General features: G+C 39.0%; 1 protein-coding gene across 1 annotated transcript in view; it reads right to left on the bottom strand.

Annotated features, from left to right (window-relative positions):
• Positions 1–20808, bottom strand: part of PDSS2 (decaprenyl diphosphate synthase subunit 2) — a 253866-nt gene that overhangs the window by 146979 nt on the left and 86079 nt on the right. Inside the window, exon 2 of the mRNA XM_065888771.1 lies at positions 5251–5385. Coding sequence (XP_065744843.1) covers positions 5251–5385 — 135 coding nt within the window. The remainder of the gene's footprint in view (positions 1–5250; positions 5386–20808) is intronic.

Below are 20808 nucleotides of genomic sequence, written 5' to 3'. Positions count from 1 at the left end.
AAAAAAACCATTTTCATGTTCACAGGGTGTGCTGCTGGTATATGCATGTTTGTGTCCAAATTTCCCCTTTTTAAAAATAAGGACACTAAATTAGGGTCCATTCTAATAACCTCATTTTAATTTGATTATATCAATAAAGACCCTATCTCCAAATAAGGGCACCTTGTGAGAACGAGGGGTTAGGACTTCAACATATGAATTTGGGGGGGGACACAATTCAATCCATAACATCTATATACATGAACCTGGTCTCTATTATGTAAATTCATACATTCATATAACAATTATGTACTGAGTGCCCACTACAGTGTCAGCACTCTGTGGGCCCTGCTATGTACTATGTACCAGACCACATGTCTTTGGTCAGTCTATTCCTTACTTCCTTTGCCTAGAACGCAACCACCTTTTACCAAACCCCTTGACTACCTGCTTTCCTCCAACTGACAACCTCCTAGTTACCTTCAAAACCCACTTATAAATTCCCTATTTTGTAAAGTTCAAATGGTCTCTTTTTCTGAAATTTTCTCCTTTCCTCTCCCAACATATTTAATTGCTCCAAAGAATTCTGTTTATACTTTACTTACAGTATCTATAGCATCATATTACAGTTGTTTGTAAACTTGTATGTTCCCTGGCTTGATGCTAATAAGGTCATGGAGGGTAAATACTATATAGTATTCAGCTTGTATCTCCTGCACTAAGCATAGTGCCTGGAACACCACACAGTAATTGCTTAATAAGAGTTTGTTTAATGAGTGATCAAAGCAGGGTGTTCAATTTAACAAGACCCAATAGGAAAAAATTGAAGGAGGAACATGTAGAGACACAGAGACCCAACAGACAACTATTGATAAAATCTAAACATGAAGTAGGGCTTCCCCGGTGGTGCAGTGGTTAAGAATCCGCCTGCCAGCGCAGGGGACATGGGTTCGAGCCCTGGTCTGGGAAGATCCCACATGCCGCAGAGCAACTAAGCCTGTGCGCCACAACTACTGAAGCCTGCACACCTAGAGCCTGTGCTCCGCAACAGGAGAAGCCACCGCAATGGGAAGCCCGCACACTACAATGAAGAGTAGCCCCCGCTCGCCGCAACTAAAGAAAGCCCATGCGCAGCCAAAAATAAAATTAATTAATTAATTAAAATAAATAAATAAACATGAAGTAACAAAGGCCTGTAACGGGAGAGTGGAAAGTTAACTGAAAGAAAAAGAGACCTGGAGAAACTTGTGAGTTGGTGGTTTATTAGACACAGAAGATAAAAGAGTGGGAGTAACCAAGGATTACCAAATTCACTGGGATAACTGGGTGACAGAAACAGCAAAATATTAATTAAGGTGCCACTATTATTAACAGATAAACCCTAAAGTTTAAGTGGTTGAACAAATAGATTTTTCCTCTCACACATCAAGTCAACATGGATATTCCTGATGGACAGGTGGCTCTCCCCCAAGGGGTGCAGGTACCTTTCATCTTGAATTGGTCACTTCCAAAATCACCTGCTTAAGGTATACTGCAAATGTAAGATTTTTATGGTCAGGAAATTGTAAATTTCATTTATGCTTTTATTTTATTGGCTAGATCTGATTCCTACGGCCCAGCCAACTGCAAAGGAAGGCTGGAAATGTAGTCTAGGTGAATACTCAGGAAGAAAAGAAAATGTGCTTGGCAAACTTGTTTTAATCGATTCTAATACAGTTAACAAGAGGTGGTAGGAAATTTCAGGGAATGAAGGTAGAGTGAAAATTTGTGGCCTGTTTATAATTGCTAGTTAGATGAGAAATAATTGAGTCAGTTCTTCCTAAACCAACTGAGAAAACTGAACCACTAGTCACAAAATTCACCTGCATTTCTTTAAATGTAATAATCATGTAACACTAGAGAAGTCTATACTTTGTTATGCTATGTATTATATATTACATGATCTATCTTTTGTACACAAAATATAAACATCCTATCATTAAGAATAAGTTATAAACATTTTCCCAGTTGTGGCTAGGGATGCTTGCAAATTCAGTAATACTTTTTTTGCCTGATCACCTTTGTAACCAATTTTTAAAGTCAGGGTTGGTGGAATAAACCTAAAGTCCATGGTCTTGTTTGAAAAAGGTTATGGTAGATGTTTACAGTGCATTTTTATCAATGTGACTCACCTGTTTTTCAAAATGCAGTTATTACATTTTAGCCTAAATTCTGCCTCTCTTGGCCATTATGTGATAAGTTCATGAGACACATCCACAAGATATATCCAGCAGTTATATCCTTAGGCCAAACAAAACAGGTCACCTAACTCACTTTTGTTCCCTTAGGTAATTTACTCAGGTTCCATTAACTGACATCAAAGTCAAGTTTATGAGGAAAAACACCAACAATGTAAATCCCAGTAGTTAAGAGGTGAATTTAAAAGCTCCCAAATCAGTACTTCCCTCAAATGTTAAATAATTCACTGTGGCATTATAGATATAAGTCTCCAGCAAAAGTTACACTTGAACAATTAAGCTAGCAGGAGCCAAACAAATGACTTCAGGGATAGAGAAACAAATGAATGGTTTCTCGTAGTAGTATGCCAAATTACATTTTCACATTAACCAGTGTGTAGAACACCCAAGCATCAGCAATGACTTACTAGATAAAGTTTGATTACAGAAAAACAGTCTGGAACCACAAACCAGAATTATTCCCTAAATGTAACTACTATGGATTCTATACACTTGGGTATGAAACCCATTTACACCATTTGGAAACATTTTATATTCATAATGTACCACCTATTCTTTTGCAGAGTTCTTTTACAATTGCTCATATTACAACGACTATCTACCAAATGCATTATGTTCCTGTAAAGGATCAGAAGGCAATGCAGCTATTTCTTAGAGGCTAAATAAGAAATTGGAAACACAAGGTCACAACACAGTGCCCTGTGTACATACAATAAAGATAACAGCATCTGCATAGTAGAAAGAAATACACTTTATATTTAAATTCTAACTCCATCACTTTCTACCTAGAGGATTTTAGACAAGTCTTAATCTCAGCATTAGCTTCTTTTTCTATAAAATGGGGACTATTCATTTATGCAATAAATATTTACTGAACACCTATCATGTGTCAAATACTTCCAAGTGTTAGTTTAGGATTAGTGATAGTAAACCATAGCTGGTATTCATTAGAGGCGTGTATGGCTACCCAAATGCAAGAGCAGATGACTGACCATGGACTTCCCTGGTGGTACAGTGGTTAAGAATCCACCTGCCAATGCAGGGAACATGTGTTCGAGCCCCGGTCCGGGAAGATCCCACATGCCGCGGAGCAACTAAGCCCGTGCGCCACAACTACTGAGCCCGCATCCCAAAACGACTGAAGCCCGGGCACCTAGAGCCTGTGCTCCACAACAAAGACAAGCCACCACAATGAGAAGCCTGCGCACCGCAACAAAGAGTAGCCCTTGCTCGCTGCAACTAGAGAAAACCCACGTACAGCAACGAAGACCCAACTCAGCCAAGAATAAATAAATAAATTTTAAAAAAGAGCAGATGACTGACCAATAAAACGGTTAAAGTCAGAGACTGAAAAATCAATGGAGTTCCAAACAGGAAACTGAGATGCATGGTTACAAGGTGGTGTGAGGTCTAATTCCTTTCCAGGGACTAACAGGTTATTGGTATTCATTGTAGATGTTTATGTATTTTCTCTAATTATTTCAACTGAACTCAGCCAACAGCTTTTCTACAAAATTTACAGGGTAAAATTTTGAGCTCCAATTCAAACAGGTTGGGGAAGGATGTAGATAGATGTATTGAAGATTTGCCACGTTACTGTCCGTTCATAAGTTTTCCTAGACATACTTAAGGGAAGACCTTTTTTGGTATACTAATTTAATGGCTAGTCTAATCTACAAGTGAAATACATTTTTTGAATCAGACTAGAAAAGCCGAATTAAGAAGAAAAAAAAAAAACAACAAAACATGAGATTTGGAAGAAAGAGAACTATAGTTAGAGCCTGAACTTCTCCTCATTTGCTAGTCATGTCACCTCGAAAAACATCTCAAGGTTTCTGAAACTCAGTTTTCTCAAGAGTAAAATAAGTATAACGACAATTCTTACCTATGGAATTGTTGTAAGGATCAAATGGGATAACTGTCATTAAAATGATCAGTAACCTACAAAGCACTAAATAAATATAAATTATCTCAGAGTGAACAGGAACTGAAAATGATCCCAAGATATTTCTTCTAGTGAAGACACTTACGTGGATCAATGGTAAAAGCTCTGCAAAATTACCCTGGCTAGAGGAGAGGCCATTTGTAACCCCAACAGTGATAATCTTTGCTTGCATGTTAATGAAGGTCACTGGACTTCATAGCAGGCAAGCTAGTCATCTTTAAATATTACAGAAGAAAAAAAAATTTATGGGTAAGACTACCAGGAATTTTTTAAAAATCTAAGATGTGGATTTGTTTTTAAAGTAAATAAATAAAAGATATATTAACCGTAAGCCGAAGTTTCTAGAAATACTTCTTTTTGTGAGGAAAATTTTCCTGTCACCCGTGTTTCTGGGTGGTTTTAATTTCAGGTGCCCACGTCCACTTGCAGACTATTACTTCCATACAGGCTTTTAACAGTGTCAAGTATACTGCTAAGATCTGATATATTATTACTAAAAACATGTTGTCATTTAAAAAAGCAAAACTGAAAATTTAAAGTTTGTTTTATATGCAGCAAAAATGACTGATATGTACTCATAAATTTATTTTTTAATCTAAATGTGTGAGATGTAAAAGTTTCTTATTCCAGTCATTTTAATAAAAACCTCTTCACCATAAAAATAAGCAAAATAAAATAAATGATATAGCACTGAAGTAGACATCTCCTAAAATGGTAGTTGTATTATTATATACACAACTAAGTTAGCATATTGAGTAGGTTTAAAAATCATGAATCCTGGACTAAATGACATAGAGTTCTCTACAGAAATACAATGATACCATGATGGGGCAGGAGAGTAGTGTTCAATAGCAAAGTTTAAATGCTCAAGGCAGAAACGAGAAATATTAGACACAAAATTTACCAGAGTTACATACAAAGCAGCTAAGCCTATTAGATTTGTTAAGAATAATAAAAATCCATGTTTTAACTTAACAAAATATTTTAATCTATCTTTGAATCAGAGAATGACAAAAAACTAAACAGTGATTTCTACTGACCACTGTAAGAAAACACGCTTTAGAGAGCAATGTCAAAATTTCTTCTTACCATGAATAGATACCACTGACCATGTCATAGCTCTGACATGAAGCATTCACACTGCTGGGCCCAGCTGCCTTAGAAATAAGTAGCACCACCAAGCCCCTCAACTGGAGGTTATTCTGGCTGTCGTGTACAAGGCCCCTGTCAACAAGTAAAGAAAGAAGAGGATTAACACACCCTCACAAAATCAGTCAGATCAAATTAGAGAACTGCTGCAAATACACCCATGCTTCCAAAATCAGACAATGTGACTTGTTGAAAAGAAATAGGATTGGTGGAAGAAAGAGTTAACAGGAGGAAGCAACAAGTTCAGGAAACAACTAGAGAAACCCATGGCTGCTTTTGAAAGTGACAATCTCAAAATTGTGAGGCCTAATGATTTGGCTTCCTCCTCTTTCTGGGTTTTCCCACTGTCTATACCCTACCACGTAATCTTAATCATTTGCTCTGATAATGAGAGGAACCCATAGTTTTAAACTGTTCTGTGGTAGTTGACAGCAGGTAAAATACAAATTGTATGGCTTGGATGAAGTGGTATTATGTGGCGATGATGCTGGTAAGGGCAAGTGGTAAAAAATGGTTTCTGTCTTCACAGGTAGAAAATTTATTTGAGAAGTAAAATGGAAATGAATGCCATGGGCAAATATCTTGCCATTTCTTATTTTTTATGCAAAGAATAATCATTCTAGACAATGTTAGTCTTTAACATAGAATATAATATTTTTTTGCCATGAGGACTGAATTTTTATAATTTCTACTACAACTAAGGTCAGAAATACTTTCTAAGATTATATGTTTGTTTAAGTATCGCAAATGGTTGTCATACAAGAACTAAATGACATCATTAAAAAAAGAAAAAAGACAGAAAACTATGGGTAACATATTATAATAAATTAATATTTAGAACAATGTTCATGAGCATTAATCAAATAGGTTATACTAAAGTATACATAAATAACATAAATATAATTCTTGAATGTGGTGAAAACAGTAAAAAAATTTTTATTAATTTGTATTGGAGTATAGTTGATTTACAAGGCTGTGTTTGTTTCTGCTGTACAGCAAAGTGAATCAGTTATACGTATACATATATCCACATTTTTTAGGTTCTATTCCCATATAGGTCATTACAGAGTATTGAGTAGACTTCCCTGTGCTATACAGTAGGTTCTTTTTTTTTTTTTTTTTGCAGTATGCGGGCCTCTCACTATTGTGGCCTCTCCCGTTGCGGAGCACAGGCTCCGGACGTGCAGGTTCAGCGGCCATGGCTCACGGGCCCAGCCGCTCCGCGGCACGTGGGATCTTCCCGGACTGGGGCACGAACCCGTGTCCCCTGGATCGGCAGGTGGACTCTCAACCAATGCGCCACCAGGGAAGCCCAGTAGGTTCTTATTAGTTATGTATTTTATATATAGTAGCGTGTATATGTCGACCCCAATCTCCCAATTTAACCCTCCCCCATCTTTCCCCCTTGGTAACCATAAATTTGCTTTCCAAATCTGTGACTCTGTTTCTAAAAACAGTAAAATTTTGTATTGTAATACTTCACTGAATTATTAAGACTTCCTTGGGTGAATTCTGAACAATGAATTAATTTAAATTAAGTAAGTTAACATAGCCAAAATTAATGAGTCAGTCAATTACTTAAGAAAATTTTCACCCTTCATGCCTCCAGATAAATTTTTAAAAGGGATCCCTTCTTGCTCTTTCAATAGTTTCAAAATAAGACAGATCTTCAGGCTCTCTGCAAGATAACAGTTATAGCTCTTTCTCTACTTATATTTTCTCCTTAATCTAGTAAGTGACCTTCAGCAAGTTAGAGGGGTTAATGATTTTTACAAAGAAGTTCTAATATGTTAATTTAAGGTAATTAAGCTATATTATAGTAGAAACAATGTCCAGAAATGTCCAAAGCTCTGTATTATTATGTAACAATCCTATGTAACCTGAACTGTTGGGAGGTTGCAAAGCACCCTATTTTGGAAGAAGAAAATGTAAAATGGGAGCCCTCTCCAAATTTTTTGCTTTGAATTACAGATTTTAACTTATGCTACTAGACCCTTATTTATGTATTACCTGAGGTAAATAATAATACTATTAAAGAGAAGCTCTGAATTGGCTCCTAATTCTAGAAAGGGAAAAGAGGAAGGTGAGGATGTGTGTGTGGCTGTGTGTTTGGGGGGTTGAGCCTGGTTAGGAATGAAGGATATGAAGGTAAGAACTCATATCCTCTAATGAAGGATACGAGGGTAAGAACTCTGACAGCTGGCCAAGTCACGTTGAAGAAATAGGCCTGGCAACAGTTCCGACAACACCTTCCTCAAATTTCTCAGAGACGGGACCTTTCACAGAGGACACATATATCATCATCATCATCATCATCATCAAAATACAACAGCAGCAGTAGCAACAACAAATCCTTACATAGGACTTAATATATGCCAGGAACTATTCTAAGTATTTTACTATATATTAATTAAATTAATTCACAACAACTCTATGAGGAAGGTACCACAAATACTTTGATTTTACAGATGAGGAGAATGAGGCACACAGAGAGATCAAGCAACTTGTTCAAGGTACCAGAGACAGTAGGCGTTAGAGCCTTGATAGAGCCAGGATTTGAACCCAGGCCACCTGGCCCTAGAGTCTATACACATGCTTACCCATTATGCTATAGTGACTCTCCATCTGCTTCACCTCATGTACCAACTATTTGCTAAGTCAGTAGAATAGTGACTGCTTTAGAACCAGGTTTGAAAAATCCTTCTGCCATTTATTAGCTGTATAACTCAGACTATCACCTCTTCCGTAAAATGAGATTAACAACATCTACTTTCTGTAGTCATTGTATGGAACAGACAACATGAGTGAAGCATAAACCACTGTGGAAGCACAGGGAAGGTGACAAGGTGATCAGAAAACTACATCTCTCTCCTTATTACTTTTTAAAAAAATTAATTAATTAATTTATTTAGGCTGTGTTGGGTCTTCATTGCTGTGCGTGGGCTTTCTCTCTAGTTGTGGCGAGCAGGGGCTACTCTTTGTTGTGGTGCGCGGGCTTCTTACTGCAGTGGCTTCTCTTGTTGCGGAGCACGAGTTCTAGGCACGCAGGCTCAGTAGTTGTGATGCATGGGCTTAGCTGCTCCGCGGCATGTGGGATCTTCCTGGACCAGGGCTCGAACCCATGTCCTCTGCATTGGCAGGCGGATTCTTAACCACTGCGCCAGCAGGGAAGTCCCTCATTACTTTTTTGCCATCTATTTTTTCTCAACTCTTATATTTTCTTTTTCTTTTACTGTTTCTCTTTCTGTCTCTCAAAGTCTTACCCACTACCAGCATATATAATTTCCTATAAATACTGTTCCTTTTCTACCCCCCAACATAACAAAAGTTAAGGAATTCTTCTGACCATGACCCACAAACATCATGTATCACTGAAACACTGGCCACTTTCAGAATGCATTACTGAAAAGGTCAGGAAAAGAAACTATAGTAGACCAGTTACCAGAAATCAAGAGAGCAGTCAGAAAAGCATACCTTCTAACCATCAATTTTCACACAAGACAGTAGTTAACAACCCAGAGAACAGATTAACTGGTTGAGTAAATTAAATGTTTCCAAAACACCACGTCTTTAAATTCATTTCATTAACACCCTTAAAAAAAAAGTACTAAGATAATTCGATAATGTTCACAGCTCAAAAACTAGCTCACAACAAAAATAAGAAATTTTGCTCCTGAGTATAAAAAGTCCCTAGGATTCTAAACTTGCAGAGTTAATGTTTCATATGGTCCAGGTCATACTTCACTTGGAACACTATGATTTATTCTGAGTGCCTCTATTAAGGAGAAATACTGACAAGCTGGAGCATATCCAGAAGATGGTGAAATCATATACTGCCACATGCTTGGCTGACCAAAAAAAAAAAAAAAAAAGAATGCTAGCTTGGAGAACAGTAAAGTTGGTGTTCTCAAATTTACACGGTCAAAAATGTAGTAAATGCTTACTACGTGTCAGGTAAAGAACTAAACAGAGAGTGGAGGACATGATGGTGAGCAATGGTGAGTTGTGGTCTCCCTTCTTGTGGATAATACAGTCTGGATTTAAAATAATAATAAAATGTGGCATGAGCTACTTTAGGAGATGAACAAGGGCAACTAACATAGGCACAGAGAAAGGGCAACTAACATAAGCAGGGGTGAAGGAGTGGTGAAAGGGACCCCCCGAGACCTAAAGGATGAGACGAAGTAGTCAGGGGAGCTGAAGCAAGGAGGGGAAGTGAAAAAAGAGTGTTCTAGAGAGGAGACAATATGTGTGAAAGTTTGGAGGAGAAAGAGGAGGACACAGCTGTCTCCAGAATCAATAGGGCAGGAATACAGTGTGTGAAGGGCAGGGTTGGGAGAATTAAAGCTAGAAGAGTACATGATGACTGTCTGCTCATCTGAAAGGGTACCATAAGGAGAGGCGATAGACCTGGTAAGTATTACTTTAGAGACTGACACTAATAGACAGAAAATATAGCTGGTGAATTTTGGCTCGACATGAAGAAATTAAAAAACAGAGGAGTCTCTGTTGACGCTGAGTCCCTTGAGAATAAAGATGTTTAAGAAGCTGCACAACCTCTGATACAACACATTAGAGGGAAGCCTGGACTATTCAACATCTGGGTTTTTCTCTTACTCTGTGATTCTTTATTATCTCACTACTACATTTAATTATCTAATACTCTACAATATGTATACTAAGTATAAAAATTGGGAGAATTCGTTAACATCATCTAAGTGTCATAAACGAAAGCAATATTTAGTAGCTTGTAATCTTTATCACTAAAATTCTACAGAATTGTTTTCCTTTCACTAATATAGAGTAAAAAAAAAAACCCCAAAAAACCTTTATCATTCATTCAACTAATGCAGACCGAAAACCTTCCATACATCAGGCACAGTGCTTGGCATAGATGTCATGGTGAGTAAAGCCAGGCACGGAGCTTGTGAAGCTTACAACCTAGTGGAAGAGACTGGTAATAATGAAAGAATGACAAATAAATATAAAATTACAATAGTAATAAATGTCACAAAGGAAAAAGAGAGATGATGCTGTGAGAGCTTACAACTGGGAACTAGCCTAGCAGGGAAAGTCAGAGGCTTCCTTAGGAAATGATGACCGAGTTGACACCCAAAGGAAGTGGTAAAAGAGGGGTGTGGGAAGAGAATAGGTAAGGGGAGTGTCTCCACAGCACAAGAATGAGCACATGCAAGGCTGAGTACACTGTACAGAGTGAGGCTAGAGGCAGAGAGAGACCAGACCACACAGGTCAAACATGCCATGACTGGATGTTAGCTCTTTATCCAAAGAGCAATGTGAAGCCACCACAGTAACTTAAGCATCTGGTCATGTAATCAGATATTTTTTTAAAAATACAAAAAAAGAAAGAAAAAAGAAAAACTTCTATCATCAATGTGGAAAAATGACTTAGGTGTGTGTTTGGGGTTGGGGGGGACAAAGTTGATATGAGGAGACCAGTTAGAAGGCTTTTGTGGTAGTCAATGAGAATATATGGGGGTAGCTTGGTGGACAAACAAGAGGTGTAGCAAATCTAAAGTAATATTTCAACTCAATTTAAATATATGTCAGATACTATGTAGTCCTGGGAAATTAGCTATTATAGATATATCACTAATTTAAAATAATATTCTGAAAAGTCTGTAAGTTGAATTCTGGGGGTACAAACTTGGCCTTCAAAATTCTGCTCCAGAGCTACAATAGATCAACAGTAAACATGAATATTCTAATAGCTTTACAATTTCATGGAAATAAGGATTGAACAGGTGAACTTTGTGCAACCCAGCTCTATAGTCTTCTCACATTATGGCTTCTATGGCTAACTGCAGTTCCTACTGCATCATCCTATCTTTCCACAACTATTAACTAGTTTCTCTTCCTTAACCCTATCCTATAAATATTTCAAATCCTCAAATGACGGTTATGGCATCTTTCCATATTCTCTCAAATTCTATTTCTTCAACACTTATATACTAAGAGGTATACAAAGAAATAAGAGGTCTAATAAAAGAGCTATAATAATGTGTTCCAAAAATGGTTAAACTGTATAATATTAATGAACAGATAACAAAGATAGTAGAGTAACAAAAAGCAACAAAGGAAGAAAGAAAACCACTTTTTGTTAGAGGTGTGCCTCACAGAAGAGACAGAATTCAGACTGTGCCTTAAAGATGGTCAAATTTCCCTGAGCAGAGAATGGAGGAAGAAGTGCGATGGAGTTATTGGAATGGAAAAGAGTGGTATTTTAGAAGAAAGGAACACGTTAGAGTAATAAGCAGGCAGAAGTATGGCGAGCAGGCTCAGGAGCTGTGGGGCTGCCCATTTGGGCAATGTGTGAAGGTGAACAAGCCCAGAAGACAGCCTGAAGAGTGAAGGGCCTTGAAAGGTTTAGAGTCAGGGCTTCATTCTGCACGCAATCTGAAGGCATGGATGATTTGTCAGCAAGGGAGCAATGTGATTAAAGCTAAAGACTAAAAGTGTTACTCTGGGCCTAATATTGTTACTCTGGCAATAGTGTGCTGGGTGCAGGTGAAAGGAGAGGAAAGATTAGTTAGGAGTAGTTTCTTCCAATATTCCAGGTGAGAGATAATGAGGGCCTAAATTAGGGTAGTGGCAGCAGGGATGGGAAAGAAAAGCTGAATGATGGCAGCAGCATGGAGGTGGATCAGGCTAGTCTGGCCAACTGACTACATGAGGGAGACATCAGGAAGGGATCACGAAGCAAAGGAAAGATAAGGGCTGAATTTAAGATTCAAACCTGTTTGCCGGAGGTGATGATGCTAGCATTAGCAAGGACTGGAAAGAAAAGGAAGTGTTAATGGGGAATTAATGAGTTCAGTTTTGGACATGTTAACTTTGAATGCAAGAAGGACTTCCAGATGGAGATGCCCAGCAGGCACCTGGAAATGCTGCAGGTATAGATTTGGGAAGCATCTTCATAGAGGATGATGGCTGAAGCAGTAGGAATTGATGGATGAGATTTTGGGGGGAGAAAAAGGAGAAAAGAAGGGGAAAGGGAGAGGGAAAAGGAAGGTATGGGAAGAGGGAAAAGGAAGGTATGGGAAGAGAGAAAGGGAATCTTAGACAACTCCTATATGTAGGGAACTGAGGAAGGATGAGTGACCCATGTGAAAGAACACAGTACGTCCACAAACAAATAAAAGGGGTCTCCACAGACACCCAGAAAGAAGAGTGAACATATATGCACAAGAGAGGCAGAGAACTGTGTGTGGTGTATAGGAACCGGGGCCAGGTTTTGCCTCTTCCATGGGCTTTTAGAGTATTTATTATAAAGTTCTAGTTTGGCACTTAATACACTGAATAATAAAAATGACAACAATGACACAGACAACAATGCTTACAACATGTTATAATGCCAGGCATGTGCTGTTTTACAGGCATACACTCTTATTCTCACAAAAACCACGTAAAGGAACTGGTAATATCTCTTTACAAATGAGGAGAATTAGCAAGCAGGCTTAGAGAACTTAAATAATTACTAGTTACACTAGTCAACTAGTAATATAAGTGCCAAGATTTAGACATAATTTGGACTCCAAGGTCCAGGAGCCTTTGCAGCCTTGCTATTTAATTATTTGTTCTCAGGTACTCCTCACGAAGTTATGAGAACCTTGAGGGCTCTCAGGCTTAGTTATCTTTGGATGCCCTGAACCAAGCAGAGTAACTGACACAGAATAGGTCTCAAAAAATGCAAGATGAGAGAATAAATAACTTCCAAGAAGTAGAGAAGCAGACACTATCGTAAACATCTTTCTCAAATAAGACCTATTGCTATTCCAAACTTTCCTCATCTCTCCTATCATCCATTTGCTACATTCAACCATCCAGCTCTGAAGTCTTGAGTCCCTCCTTCCTAAATCATAGTGGATTCTTTAAAAGTGACAGCCAGGGCTTCCCTGGTGGCGCAGTGGTTGGGAGTCCGCCTGCCGATGCAGGGAACGCGGGTTCGTGCCCCGGTCCGGGAAGATCCCACATGCCGCGGAGTGACTGGGCCCGTGAACCATGGCCGCTGAGCCTGTACTCCGCAACGGGAGAGGCCACAGCAGTGACAGGCCCTCACGTACCGCAAAAAAAAAAAAAAAAAAAAGTGACAGCCACACAGGAGAAAAGCCCCGATACATTCCAAGAAAACATGCTGAGATTTATTTTAATGCAATGTTGAAAAGTTACTGTATATAAGAATCATGTCATATCAAAGTACCTATTTTAAGTTTTAAATAGAGAGAACTCAATATACTGGAGTGTTTATGTGTTTTGTGTCTTCATTTAGGAGAACTCACTGAATTCACTACTGCATCAGTACCCGTGAGAGGAGGCTACCCTCACTTTAACAGAAGGTAGGGGTAGTTCCAGATGGAGAGCTGAGGTAGGATGGCAGAATTGGAGCATGAGAGAAAACTTTTGATATTTATGCTCAAGAGTTCAGAATTCTTCATCAGTAGAGAATTGTTTAAATAAACTGTGGTACATCCCCACAATGGACTATCAAAAAAAAAAAGTGTTCAGAATTCTAATGTATGCCAGTGATTCAAATCACAATATTTTGGTAAATTGATAATCAAATATTAAGGAAACAATTTATCACCTACAAGGGATCATCACCCTCAAGTTAGCTCAAAGCTCCCCAGACTAAAACTGAATGGGAAAAATCAGCACTTCCCAGACCCCCACAAGGAGAACTCCCTCCAGTGCTAAAATCTATAGGTATAGAGTTTGTTTCACAATTTGATTACCCCACTTTAACATATCTAGTTCTAATAAATCAATCCAGAAAACATAAGCATAAAAGATGGATGTCAAATCTAACATACATGAGGTGGGCTGGTTGATAAGACTCCTTCCTAATAATGCTTGTGACTGTGACCCCTAGTCAAAACATTTTTAAAATTTACATACAGAGGGCTTCCCTGGTGGCGCAGTGCTTGAGAGTCCGCCTGCCAATGCAGGGGACGCGGGTTCGTGCCCCGGTCCGGGAAGATCCCTCGTGCCGCGGAGCGGCTGGGCCCGTGAGCCATGGCCGCTGAGCCTGCGCGTCCGGAGCCTGTGCTCCGCAACGGGAGAGGCCACAGCAGTGAGAGGCCCGCGTACCGCAAAAAAAAAAAAAAAAAAAAAATTTACATACAGATAACTGAAACGAACTGACTAGAAGATGCACAATTTTTGCCAAAGAATCACAGGAATACCCTGGTCTTCTCTATTCTTTTTTTTTTTATTATTAATTTATTTATTTACTTATTTTTGGCTGCGTTGGGTCTTCGTTGCTGCGAGCGGGCTTTCTCTAGTTGCAGTGAGCGGGGGCCACTCTTTGTTGAGGTGCGCGGACCTCTCATTGTTGTGGCTTCTCGTTGCAGAGCACGGGCTCTAGGCACGCGGGCTTCAGTAGCCGCGGCACGTGGGCTCAGCAGTTATGGCTTGCGGGCTCTAGAGCGCAGGCTCAGAAATTGTGGCGCACGGACTTAGTTGCTCCGCGGCATGTGGGATCCTCCCGGGCCAGGGCTCGAACCCACGTCCCCTGCATTGGCAGGCAGACTCTCAACCACTGAACCACCAGGGAAGGCCTCTATTCTTTTTTTTTTTTATGTTGACTGTAACTGGCTAAATTGATCTTGTGACCCACTAACGAGTTGCAACTTGCAGTTTTTTGAAAAACTGTTTTAAGTCATGCCTAGTATGTGATATATTAAAAGAACTAGAAGTAAATGTAAAATTAATTAAATAGGAATAGAATTATCACTATTTAAAAACAGAAAATCTGTGCATACACTAGAACAAATTTAGTGTTGCAACAAAGCATTAAACAAATTTTAATGATATGGGAAAATACTTAAAATGTTAAAGAAAAGACAGAAGTATAAAACTATGTATATATAACACGATTCCAATTATGTTTCAATATATGCACACATATATACATATGAACAAGGCCAAGAAAAAACTAGGAATAAATATGACAAAACATTAACATTTTATTTTTTTTGAGTGAAGTATAGTTGATTTACAATGTTGTGTTAGTTTCTGGTATACAGCAAAGTGATATATATATAATATATACACACACACACATATGTTCTTTTTCATATTCTTTTCCATTATGGTTTATTATAGGATATTAAATATAGTTCTCTGTGCTATACAGCAGCACCTGTTGTTTATCTATTTTACATATAGTAGTTTATATCTGCTAATCCCAAACTCCTAATTTGTCCTTTCCCCCAACCCCTTTCCCATTTGGTAACCATAAGTTTGTTTTCTAAAACAGTAACATTTTAAATGAGTGTCATTATACAGGAGCCAATACACAAAGTGTCCACGTATTTTTTGTGTGTGTTTAAAATATTTTGTTTAAAAAGTAAAAAGAAACAGATAGGAAGGAAATACCCCTAAATTGTAACAAGTGTTAATCAATGGATTTTTAGATTAAGGGTGATTTACTTTCCGAATTGCATAAGAGCACAGATCGCTTTGTAAGTCTGGAGAAAAAAACAACTGTATTTTTAAAATAACAGAATTTTAAGATGGCATATGGCATACTGCATTATAGCTGTATTTCTCATTTGAAGAAAAAATTTAACTCACCTTTAATGAACCCCAAAGTCCTATGCTGGGTGCCTTTTGGGTTCTCATATTTCACCTTTAATTTCTCTAAGGTTTAGATATAAGGCCAAAGTTTAAATGGTATCAAATATATATATGATTAGGAATTCTGTGACAGTAATATTACTCAGTTGCAAAAGAAAAACATTAACACTCATGAAAATTGTCTTAAAGCACTAGAATTTGAGGGAGACTAAAAACAGTCTGCATGTCACAGATTTTTACATAAAATTAGCAGAAGAGCTGGAGGTTAATTTCCATTGACAAAATGACCCAGATTGTATTATTCCTGCCATATCTATCCTGAGACTAAAATGCCCTAGACTTGAAACAACTTTAGGGCCTGAGGTGACCAGCCTTTAGAATCTGGGAGCTGTAGCAGCCACTGACATGGCTCGAGGGCCACCTGCACATTCCACCCGCATTAAATCCCCAAGGGACAGTAGGGCTAAGGAACTGCCTCACCAAAGCTCTCCCAAAGATGCAATTAGGTTTGATGGGCATGTGGCAGAAGACAGGCACTGGAAAGAAAGGAAGAGAGAAGAGAAAGTAGAACAGGTGTAGGGCACAGGGGTTGTTGAGCAGAGGGGAAATCAAGCCAGGAGCTTTTTAGAAATAGTTAAAGAATGAACATCAGTAGTTTAATGAAATATGACTGAAATAAAAAACAAGTATAAAATGATGTTATCATCAATCAAGTTTGCAGCAAGATGTAAGCTGGCCACCTTAGAATTAAACTATCACCAGGGGAAAAAAAAAAAACAACAAAGATTTCCCCACTCAAATGATAACTGAAGATTTATTTTAAAATACTAATGTAGTAAAACAGGCCATTAAAAAATATTCTGGTCACACTGAAAACTCTGTTGAAACAATCCCTTACAATAAGTTTTACATATAGACCCCCTTTGTTCACATTAGAAAAAGATCAATTTAGTTTCGAAGCAAAGGGGTAGAAAAACCGAGTGCTGGAATACAGGCATCATTACACTATACAGACACATGAGACTCATACCACCACTCAAGCAGTGACACTGGCTAAGAGCTGACGTGCTGTGAATCACACCTCCCACTACCACAGTCCGTCTGTGTAGGGAATAAATCAACCAAATGTGAATAAGTGTTCCCTTAGTGCTCAGTGCTTTTCTCAACTTGCAGCCCTGATTTCAAAAGACTCTGCCATTCAAATGCAAGAGAACTGCTCTCAGATTAATCTTCTATTATTATTATTATTTTTTTTGGTTTTACTCGGGTATAAGCACATTTTTATCAAAAAGAATATCTCAATGTAAGTACTAAATATTTATTTAGTACTTGGTGGGTCAGTCCTACTAGCTAATGAAGATGGTTCAACTGTGCCAAATTTAGAATATTTGCATTAGGACTAGTTGGAAAAGATAAAAAGATAGGTCATTCAATTGGCTTTACACAAGATATTATTAAGACGCTAAAGCCAAATGTAGAAGATACAACAGGAGATGGGAGAAGCCAGTAAAAATAAGCAAGTTAGAAAAAAAATTATAAAACACTTTATAGAGAAACAGGTAATACTCCAAAGGCAAATTGAGCTGGGAGTGGGGGAATAGCAACACATCATGGGTTTTAGTTGGAGAAATGAGTTTTTTAAAAATGAATGGAAAAAAAATCAAAACCTAAAAATATTATTGCAACATGATGGTTTAGAAATCAAGTGCAAAATTTTTAGGAAAATCTCATTTATTTTTCCAAAATCAACACTGAAATCAAGGTACAGCAGACCAAAACACGGGAGAATTAGAAGTGATGGCTGCAGGACATAGACTGCTTGCTTTCATCTTCCACAGAAATAACGTCCACCACAGAAAAGATACCATGTTTGGCTGCCTAAGTTAAAATCTGTTAGCTCTCAAAAATCACAAAAATTGCCACCCAAATAACAATAAGACCATATAGATATTTAAAATAGCTACCAACAGAGGTAAAGGAAAATGATTACCATGATAGTGGCATGTCTCAAATTATGTGTGTCAACAGGAAAACATGATTTGATTTTTTAAAGTTTCATTTACATGGTATTAATTAATAGATGGCACCTACTGAATGAAGAGAGAGACGCTTGGAATAAATTACATATATGTTACTCTAGCCCATTTAATCCTCAGAGAACATAACACTTGCTCTACTCTACCAGGTCAAAAGGGTCTGGGAAGAAATCCCTTATTTACCAGACTGCCAGCAAGCTACCTAGAGGCAGACTGTCTCATCCACCCTGGTATATCCTCAAGCCTTTATGGTGCCAGCTCATCTAACCTGACAACTATCCTGGGAGGTGGTAGTTTTCCTCATTTTATGGATGAAGATACTGAGGCTCACAGGGCAAGTTTATCTTCTCCACATCAACGATTAACACTGATAAACTACATATTTGTCTTCACTTATTTTGGTTATTACTTGTCTTCCTTGACTAGAACATAAGCATGTTACAGCACATTTACTTGTCCACAGTTGTATCTCCAGTGCTTAGAACAGTGCCTGGCACACACAGACAGTCAATAAATACTTGTTGAATGAATTAATAAGGTAACCTGCCCAAAACTATATAGCCAATAAGTGAGAGACCTGGGGCTCGATTCAGAAGTCTGCCTCCAAAGCCAACCTAGAGAAATAATGATCACAGCAATAACATACAAAGAGTAAAAAGGAGCTTAGAATTAGAGCTCAGAAAGTACTTTACAGGTAAAGGGAGTGAAAAAAAATTTTTAATTCATTTCTCCTAAGCACCTCCTTGAAACTTTTCTTGATTACTTGCCTGGTGCACTGACAGCTGGACAAGAAGTTGGGTGCTGCCCTCTCCTTATAGGCAAGTTCAACAAGACTCCCAAGTAGAACAGAGCCAGAGGATTTGTGGTCCATTAAACACAGAGCCATGGGAAGACTTCAAAAGCCCCCATTCACGCAGAGGCTGAGAAAAGTTGGCACTGTAGTGAAAGTGCAGTCCAGATTAAAAACCACAACTAAAAAACAACAAAAACCCGTACAGACTGCAGGAGTAACCAGGGTCTACACCACAGCCAAGGAGTCTTACGCTGATCTGCATAGGCCCAGCTTGTGGCATATGGCTCTGTGCCCTTCTGGTGGCCTGTGACAGTCGATCCTCTAAAATACTCCACAAAATTATAACTTTTAGGGAAGGAGGAGATCACATTTTTCATCATTCTTTACTGAATACCTCCGATCCTTTCCTTGAAATTGGGCAGAATGTACATTTCTCTATGGAAATAGTTGACTGAAGGACTACTACTCCAAAAGCAGCCAGATAAATACTAAATTTAGAGATCAGGTGAAGACTGTGGCCAATATATTTCAGGACTATTTATTTTGTTCATGAACAGGTAAAATCTAGAAACTTATCAATAGGTTATTTAGGCCTATCAAAATGTTTGACTGTTTGGATGTGTTCCTCACCTTCAAATATTGTGTATTTAAATCAATGCCTGGTGAATGGTTCTAACTGCTGCATATTATTCAAGAGCTGAAAAGTATTTCACAATATATAAGCACTAACAATCATCACTGTATACCTGGTCCCCATTCAGTCTGGTCTCAAAATGTGATATAAATGCTATGCAAGCTTTTGCCTAGATAAAAAACAATAGTTAAAATTCACAATTATTTAAGTGTATCTAAAGGGTCTAATATTCTTATTCTTTCCAAAAAAGCTATTATTCTCTATGTTTGCATTCTTCCAAAATGTTCTCTAGTTAACTATAGTGAGATGCAGTAATTTCTTACCAAATTGCAATAGTCATTTATTAATATACATTTCTGAAATAATCTTTCAGATAATAGAAAAATGTTTCCATATTTTTAGATTTTAGGGGAATGGGTTAATAAGCTAAGACTTGGGGGTGCAGAGTCAAGATGGCGGTGTGGGAAGACGCCAAGTTAGCACCTCCCCACAACTAGGGCGCCTGCCAGCTGCTGGTGGCAGACCCTGATGCTCAAGGAGATGGGAGGAAACAACCCCCAAGTGAACCGGTAGGACGTGGGGGAACTGAGAGAGGAGGAGAAGTGGAGGCCAGACAGGATCAGTGCCCCTGAGGCCAGGGAGATCAGGAGAGGCAGGAGGGAGGGAGCCTCCAGGAAGAGCGGAAGAGAAGTGGCGGGTGATCTCCTGGCCCACTTGGGCCAGGGAGCCTGCTGAGCTCCCAGGCTGGTAACCCCCCTCCAAAACCCCCTCCAGGATGCGTGGGTCCTGGGGGCATAAGAGGGAGTCCGGGAGATCAGGAGAGGCAGGCAGGAGGGGCCCTCTGGGAGGAGCAGGAGAGGAGAGGAGGGCGTTTGCCCTGCCCACTCGAGCCCAGGAAGCCTGCTGGGCTCCCAGGTGAGGTCCTCTGCCCTCTGAGACTAGGGGTGTGGGGCATGCCTGGGCCCATTCTATTCCTTGAGCCTAAGCTCCAACCCCTACAGCCCTCAGGGCCTTTTCCAGCCATGTGGGTCCTAAGCATAGGCCCCGACCATAACCCCAAACTCGCCCTTGCTTAGGCCCTGCCCTCCACAGTCAAGGCCTTTTTTTTCCTCCTCCTCTTTTTTACTATTGTGGTAGTGAGGTACCTTCCAGTTGTTGATTCATCTATATTTTTATTTTTATATTCTTTCTAACATATCTATTAGTTTCCTAGTTTAATTTTATTTTTTACTTTTTTATTTTTGGCCAACCCACGCAGCTTGTGGGATCCTGGCTCACAAGCCGGGGGTTGGGCCAAAGCTCCTGTGGTGGGAGCTTGGAGTCCGAACCACCGGACTAACAGAGAATTTCAGACCCCATGGAATATTCATTGGAGTGAGGTCTCAAGGAGGTCCTCATCTCAGCACCAAAACCCAGCTTTACCCAACAGCCTACAA

This window comes from Phocoena phocoena, chromosome 12 (genome assembly GCF_963924675.1).
Source record: "Phocoena phocoena chromosome 12, mPhoPho1.1, whole genome shotgun sequence".
NCBI lineage: Eukaryota > Metazoa > Chordata > Mammalia > Artiodactyla > Phocoenidae > Phocoena > Phocoena phocoena.
This window is presented reverse-complemented; position numbering and strand designations above follow the sequence as displayed.